The sequence below is a fragment of the Lethenteron reissneri genome, chromosome 63 (assembly GCF_015708825.2).
Source record: "Lethenteron reissneri isolate LAM-NWPU_2019-01 chromosome 63, ASM1570882v1, whole genome shotgun sequence".
In the NCBI taxonomy this organism is placed as follows: Eukaryota; Metazoa; Chordata; class Hyperoartia; order Petromyzontiformes; family Petromyzontidae; genus Lethenteron; species Lethenteron reissneri.
In genome coordinates this window covers 6,403,203-6,411,415 of record NC_083841.1, presented here as the reverse complement: position 1 = coordinate 6,411,415, position 8,213 = coordinate 6,403,203, and the positions used below count along the sequence as shown (strand labels likewise).

The 8,213-nt window shown below is 56.1% G+C and overlaps 1 protein-coding gene across 4 annotated transcripts in view; it reads left to right on the top strand.

Moving 5' to 3' along the window:
• LOC133358655 (trinucleotide repeat-containing gene 6C protein-like) overlaps positions 1-8,006 on the top strand; it is a 55,142-nt gene extending 47,136 nt beyond the window's left edge. For all 4 annotated transcript variants that reach the window (XM_061577059.1, XM_061577060.1, XM_061577061.1 and 1 more), the window contains 2 exons: positions 80-219; positions 3,124-8,006. In XM_061577059.1, the coding sequence (XP_061433043.1) occupies positions 80-219; positions 3,124-3,493 (510 nt within the window). In that variant the 3' untranslated portion in view covers positions 3,494-8,006. The remainder of the gene's footprint in view (positions 1-79; positions 220-3,123) is intronic.
• The last annotated feature ends 207 nt before the right edge of the window (positions 8,007-8,213 follow it).

The following is an 8,213-nucleotide window of genomic DNA, read 5'->3' as shown; positions in this document are numbered from 1 at the left end:
TGCCCTTGCCCCCCAACAGTCTGTTGAGGCTACTCGGGGGACCTTTGTCTTTGTGCGCGTGTCGCCGGGCTGCGTGTAGGTGGACGGCGCCACCCTGCGCACGCTGTGCATGCAGCACGGCCCTCTGGTCACCTTCCACCTGAGCCTGGCACACAGCAACGCCCTGGTGTGCTACGGCTCCGAGCTGGAGGCTCAGCGGGCGCAGAAGGCGCTGCACATGTGAGTCGGTCTCCCCCCCCACCACCACAACAACAGCACCACCAGCAGCACCACCACCAGCAGCACCACCAGCACCACCACCACCAGCAGCACCACCACCACCAGCAGCACCACCACCACCAGCAGCACCACCACCAGCACCACCAGCAGCATCACCACCAGCACCACCACCACCAGCAGCACCAGCACCACCACCAGCACCACCACCACCAGCAGCACCAGCACCACCAGCACCACCAGCAGCAGCACCACCAGCAGCAGCACCACCAGCAGCAGCACCACCACCACCAGCACCACCATCAGCACCACCATCAGCACCACCACCATCAGCACCACCAGCAGCAGCACCACCAGCAGCACCACCATCAGCACCACCAGCAGCACCACCATCAGCACCACCAGCACCATCAGCACCACCAGCACCATCAGCACCACCATCAGCACCACCAGCAGCACCACCATCACCACCACCATCACCACCACCAGCACCACCATCAGCACCATCAGCACCATCAGCACCACCAGCAGCACCACCACCAGCACCACCACCAGCACCACCAGCAGCACCACCAGCAGCACCAGCACCATCAGCACCACCAGCACCATCAGCACCAGCAGCAGCCGTGGAACGCAGGTCGAGAGGTCCGACCCGGGACTCTGGCGATATGCGTGCTGTGTATTTTGAGTTTGCGCAATCTCTCTTACCACCCACCCACCCATGGTGGTCGCGTGGATTGTTCTCCGGGTTCCACCAGCAGCTGACTGTGTACGGTGTCCGTTCTCCGGTCACGCGGTGGTCGTTGCGTTCCTCAAGAACACCGCGTCATGGAAACATCGCCTTTAATATAGAGGGGTTAAACCCAGTCTACGATAACACGCGAGATGCGTACGCAGGCCGAACAAAGACTGAGGCGCGTGGGTAGCATCTAGAAGCATCCAGCAGCATCCCACTGCCTCGTGTGATGTTGATGCTCCGCCGAGGCAGCTTGTACAATCGCTTGTCCTATTCGCGCGATGTAGTTCTGCTCACTCGATCGCATTATATCAGAGGTCGCAATCGGGTACCCGATACCCGTACCCTACCCGATACCCGGCTACCCGTACCCGGCCGGGTACGGGTAGGCCGTGAGTCACTGGTGAGTAACCGTTTGTCACTCATTTCACAACGTCTTGTCTCTTCTCACAATTCAAGTTCCTAGAATCAACCCACCCGCGCCTGCAACATGGCTTGATCACAGAGGTCGCAATCAGATACCCGATACCCGTACCCTACCCGTACCCGGCCGGGTATCGGATAGGGTACGGGTACGGCCGGGTACGGGTACCCGTTTGCGACCTCTGCATTATATCCAATTCGCATCCGCGTTATATATACGTGTATAAAAGTGTTCCTTGATACATTCATCGCGTTATATCCAAGTCGCGTTCTGAACACACCTCAGATTAGCCAACCGCGCTAATCTGAGGTGCGGGATTAGAATCGCGTTGGCATTGCACTGTGCTCGTATATACGTACTGTATGATGTATGTATGTTGTATCAACATCATCAGCACTATTGGCATTTATCAGTGTAAGCATCAGCACCATTATCAGCAGGAACATTAGCAGCAGCCTCAATCTCATCAGCGCCATTAGCAGCAGTATCAGTATAAGCATCATTAGCAGCAGTATCGATGTAGGGGTGTTAAAGAGAGGGCCCGTTATGCATGGCAGCCTATGGAAAACAAACACAGTGGGCGGGGCTACGTAAGTGCACGAGGAGGTGCCCTCTACGACGTCCGAGCCAGACACCCTGGGGGGGGCTGGTTCGAACGTTATGATCCCCCGGGGCCCCACCCCTCAGGGAGGGGTTGGGTATAAAAGGGGATGTTTCAAAGGGCTCGGGAGTTATGTTTTAAGCTAAAGGCAGAAGACTGAAGACGTCTTAGATAGAGCCCTGGACTCCCCTAGTTCGATGTCCTTTTCAGGGCCGGACAGGACTGAGCCAGCGGCGTGGTCCCGAAAGCCAGAGCCGGTGCTCTTGTAAGAGCTGGTCTGGAACTCCGGGTACCGGGCCCGACTTACCAGTGTCGGGCCAGATAGCCTCCCCTAGCCCATTAGTGGAGGACTCGGGGCTAGGACAGAGTTAGCTAGGGGTGTATCCCGAGTTATACGGGTGAGGGGGCCGATACCCCCTCGAGTGTTATATGCCCACTGTCGTATTGTGAAATAAATATACGTGTGCCTCAACCTCGGTGTCAAGCGTCCTCACCGGTACTTCATCAGCACCATTAGCATGTGTACCAACATTAGCATCGGTAGGATCGGCACTAACATCTCCCCATTCATCTTCGTGGTTCTTTCGGTAAAGTCACGTAGAAGGGAAATAATAAAGTAAGAAAAAATAAAACATGATAAAATGATGTAATAATGTTTTATTTTTATCACTTTATTATTTCCCTTCTACGTGACTTTACCGAAAGAACCAAGAAGATGAATCCCTGCAGTCACGAAAGCTTTAAATCGAAACATCTCCCCATTCATTCACTGTTGTACTCTGCCCCCCCCCGCACCGCCTCCTCCCAGGTGCATCCTCAGCAACACCACCATCATCGCAGCATCGGCATCAGTAGGATCGGCACTAACATCTCCCCATTCATTCACTGTTGTACTCCCCCCCCCGCCCCGCCTCCTCCCAGGTGCATCCTCAGCAACACCACCATCATCGCAGCATCGGCATCAGTAGGATCGGCACTAACATCTCCCCATTCATTCACTGTTGTACTCCCCCCCCCGCCCCGCCTCCTCCCAGGTGCATCCTCAGCAACACCACCATCATCGCAGCATCGGCATCAGTAGGATCGGCACTAACATCTCCCCATTCATTCACTGTTGTACTCCCCCCCCGCCCCGCCTCCTCCCAGGTGCATCCTCAGCAACACCACCATCATCGCAGGGTTTGCCGACGACGACGAGATCAGCCAGTTCTTCGCCCAGCCTGGCGTCATCACCTCCCAGCTGCCGCCGCCGACTTCTTTGCCGCCCTCTTCGTCGTCTTCCTCGTCTTGGGGGCCCAGCCCGCGCGGCGGAGGCGGCGGGGGGGGCGGCTGGAGCAGCGACGCCGGCCTCTGGGGGTCCGGTCCGGGCGGCTCGATGTCGCTGTGGGGCGGGGGGGCCCCCCCCCAGAGGGACGCATCGAGGGGCGGAGTCGGCGGTGGTCTCTCCTCCAACGGGGTCTCTGCGTCGCTCAACGCCTTCCTGCCCGGTGACCTGCTGGGCACCGACGGCCTGTGATGAAAGAAGGTGGCCGGTGGTGGTGAATGTGGTGGTTGTGGTGGATGGTGGTGGTGTCGGTGTTGGTGGTGAATGTGGTGGTTGTTGGTGGTGGATGGTGGTGGTGTTGGTGTTGGTGGTGAATGTGGTGGTTGTTGGTGGTGTTGGTGGTGAATGTGGTGGTTGTGGTGGATGGTGGATGGTGGTGGTGTTGGTGGTGAATGTGGTGGTTGTTGGTGGTGTTGGTGGTGAATGTGGTGGTTGTGGTGGATGGTGGATGGTGGTGGTGTTGGTGGTGAATGTGGTGGTTGTTGGTGGTGTTGGTGGTGAATGTGGTGGTTGTGGTGGTTGTGGTGGATGGTGGTGGTGTTGGTGGTGAATGTGGTTGTGGTGATGGTGTTGGTAATGAGTGTGGTGGTGGTAAAGATCTTGCACTTGAGGATGGTATAGTGTTGGCGGCTGTGATGGTGTTGGTGGTGATGGTAATGACGGCAGTGATTGTGCAATGAATGTGCACTTGGGAGTTGGGAGTGGTGGTGTTGGGGTTGATCATATTGAGTGATGGGTTGCGGTGGTTATATTGGTGCGATGGCTGTGAAAATAGTAGTGGTGGTGATAGCAGTAGTGGTGGGTTTTTGTAGATGTCGTGTTGAAGGCGTTTGTGATGGGAGTGGTGAGGGTGTTCATTGTGGTGGTGGTGGTGATATTGCTGATGATAATTGGGTTTATGATTGTAATCGCAGTCATGGGTGATGATCGTAATGTGAAGTTGATTGTTTTAAAGAATGATGGAGGTGGGACAGGTTTATGTGAGTGGTGAGGGATATCCTGATGATAATGATGATGCTATTAATAATGGTCATCACTACGCCGAATGAAAGCGGCAACATTTCTTAATTTGATACAGAGGATGGTTGATTGATACTGAAGGCGGCGGTGGTGGCGGTGGTGGCGGTGGTGGCGGTGTTAGTGAGGATGAAGATGATGAGACACAGATGCCTGGTGGTCCAGATGGTGAATCTGGCTGGAGCTCGAAACAAACACGTGCCATTTGTGTTTGACGCCGATGCAGTGGAATACGACGATGACGACGACGATGAAGATGCAGTTGAAGATTACGATGCAGTTGTGAAGACAAAAGGTGGCAAACGATGATGATGATGACGACGATGGCAATAATTTCGAAGTCAACATTTTTACGGGAGACTTCGCCAACAACTCTGACATTGACTGCGAGGAGGGTTGAAAGTCTACGGCAGCTTAGTGTGCACGCAAACGACGGCACGGATGGTGACGACGTCGGCTTCTCCGCCTTCAACGCGGAGAAGTTGAAACGCCGAGGTCACCACCAAAACCGTAGCTGGAAATACGAAGGTTGAATCACACGTGAAAAACTTGACGGTCAATCAATCCAAATTCTTGACGGTTTGTCAAGGCATGGTAGTGCGCGTGTCGCTGTATCTACAGCCTTGAGCCAGCGGTGGCGATTCCACATTCCTATGGCAAGTGGGCTGCGTGGGCGGGGGGGGAGGGGGAGTGAATCGTTCTTTCCTTCTTTAGCAGTCACTGCAGACCTGCTGTGAAGTGGCGGTCGGGTACTATTAGTTGACGAGCGGTCGTAGCCGTTAAGCCGGAGTCAACTCCCGAGCGCTCGCTTGTGCAACGTGGTGCTTTGCGTGCAACGGAATTCGCTTGTGGTCGGACGTGTGTCGGCAACCGGGTTTGCGAGGAGTTGCGCGTCCAGTTGCCGACAACGACGACCGCAGCGAGGATTTGCAGCGACATATTCCGTCGCCCTCCCGCGCTGCCGCGCTTATCGTCGCCCCCCCCCCCGGGGATTTCGGCCGTTAATGATCGCGCAATCTCATTTCTTCGTCGCGCAAACCACAGCTCGCGCGTGTGCGGACCCTGCCTCAAGGCCTAAAGGCTGCTGGTCAGTGTAAAAGTTTACACGCACGCACGCACGAGGACGTTGCACTTTACAATGTGTGGTGCCTTGGTGGGGGGGGGGAGGGGTGGTTTGCGAAGTTTGTGTGTAATAATGCGAAATAATATTTAACAATGTTGTCACACGTGACGACGTTGGAGGCACCGGGGGAAGTGATGGCGAGGGAAGGAGGTGGTGCTGCCGTGTCTCCCCCGGGCAGCACGATGCTGTGGATTCGATGTTGGGGGGGATGGGGGTGGGGGGAGTGGGGGGGGGGGCAGAATCCCAACAGAGCAAAATGATCAGCAACGTTTTTCAAAATTGGGACCCCACGTTGCTGGCCGCTCGCGGTCGACCCACGGCAGCCGATGCTGAATTGTACGCACGGGACGGTGTCTCAATTTGCCGAGTAGCGAAACAATTCTACTAGGCCGTTACAAAATATATACGGCGGGGGGGAAGTGAGAAATTTTAGGAATGCGTAAAAAGATACACCGGTTATAAGGTTTAGTTTATAATGCTCAGGATAATGGCGTCGGTTGATGGCGCAAGTTTATTTACAGCTGATTCTAGACATGATCGTGTGGGGTTAAATGTGTGGGTACTACCACCACCTCCTCGCAAGACGTCTGGAGTCGGCGAAATACGTCCTCTGTGGTGAGGCCAGCAGTGGCATGAGCGAGCAATTGCAGGGCTGCAGCTTTACCTTTCATATGCAAATTAAACGCTACCGTTTACATTTCGGCTGACGACGCGAACAAAGTGGGTGGCTCAAGCCACCTTGAATCGTGACAATTCTTCTAATGGCCGGTAGTGGGGGGTGGGTTGGGGGCACGTCGGGTTATGTGTTACATCATGGGTATATAAACAAAAATGCACACGTCTCTGTGTTAACGCGTTAGTGCCGTGTGACGCAGCGCGTAGAGTTTTGAGCGCGCGGCGTTTAAATGTAGAGGGGGGAGGAGGTGGGGCCCCATCGCGCTGATCCGTACCAACTAGCGGAGCCGTCCCTAGCTAGTGTAGATGGCGAATCGGAGGGGGGGGGGGGGCGGCTACCCTGGCCCCCCGCGCTTTGGGGGAAGAGGGGGGGCCCTGCGCGCTTCGACGGTGCGGCGTCATGGACAGCCTTGCCGAGTAGCGCAACGGTCGGAGCACCGGACTGGTCACGAGCTCCGATCCTCCCGACCGCTGGTCGACTCCGCCGATGGTTGAACGGTTGTCCCCATCGAGTGGCCGTCTCCTGCCACGATCTATGTGGATTTTCCGCCGTTGGTCGCCGCTTCAACCGAGCGGTCCCCACTTTTTTGCGGGAGAGCGAGAGAGCGCTATGCGGGGAGAGAAACTCGCCCCCCAACCACGCAGATGTTCAATGTTCACCGCTGTCGCCCGCTAACTTGAGTTTGATCCCGCTCTGTGGGAAATCATCGCGAGCGATTGTCCTCCATGCAGAGACCGGTCCCGTCCCCCCCCCCCACCCCCCCACCACGGTAATGTGGAATTTCCACCGCTATCGCTGCTAAAACGAGTGGTACCACTTTGTGGGGAAGTCGACGCAAGCGATCAACCGGCATTCCCCCTTCACCGCCGTGGGAATGCGGGAACTTCCACCGCTGCCTTGGGACCCACCAGCGGAGACGGAACGCCACCACGCACGGAACGGGGGGGGGGAGACTTTGACCCTGGTGCTGTGTGTGTGTGACCCCTTGCGCGCGCTGGGTGCTTCCTGATTGGGGAGTCACGCCCCAGGAAGAGGGCGACGATGGCTGTGGGGGGTCGTGTCGGAACGCTCCACGCTGCGATGAGAACTCCTTAACAGACACGACGCCGACGACGAGATGTTCACCAGCAGACGTTCCCCGGGGGGTCTGCTTTTGTTGATCAGATCTCGACGCACTTGAATCTGGCGTTGAAAACTATCGTGCCGTCGTTTGGCGAGGAAGAGGGGTGGAGGAGCGGTTTTGAGTTGCTCAAGAAACTGTTACAACGACAACAACGCCGCCCACCGCCCGCTGCCTGCATCCCGAATCGCCGCGGGGACCCCGGCACGTTCTCGACCGAACCGACGTGACCAAGTTTCTTCCCGGCTGGCGAGAAATAAAAACGTGCGATCCGGTTGGAGTGAAAAGTTAAGCACGTAAAAAAAAAACACAACACAACAACGATAGGACCCGTTTGCTCTTCCCCCCCCCACCACCCCCCGTCCCCCCGAGAGAGAAGCGGTTTTATTCAACACTTTGATCAACCGCCGAGGACTCGAATATGCAATCCAGTGCTGGGGAGGGTGGCCGTGGCGATTGCAGGGGGGGGAGAGGGGGAAGCCCCCCCTCCGAATTTCTGTCGGCGGCCGACACCGCACGCGCGCGAGCGACGGGGGGAGTGGCTCGTTCAAGAAACATCTCCCGGTGGGGTCGGTAGAAGGAGAGGAAGATGACGGACGTCGGCTGGAAGATTTTTTGGGATATTAAGTCCAGTAATGTGCCTTCAACGAACTCTATAACGTTTTTAGTGGTGTGAACATATTTTCGACGGGTTTGTTTTAGGGTTTTTTTTGTTGCATTTTGATGCTGTGAATCTTCCCATGTGAAATTATTTTTAGGGGTTTGAACGCGAGCGGTGGGTGGGTGGTGGGGGGGGGCGAGGGATAGGGGAGCAGCGGGGCGGGGGGTGGGTAACGACGAACGGAAAGCAACGCGGATGGTTTAACCTTCGGATGTATCTCCGAATTCCAAAAAGAAAGCAAGCTTTCCTTGCGCCGTAGGGAAATAGTTGGTTCAAATAATTTCTTTGCCTGAGAAATCCTTCACTGTGGCGGTG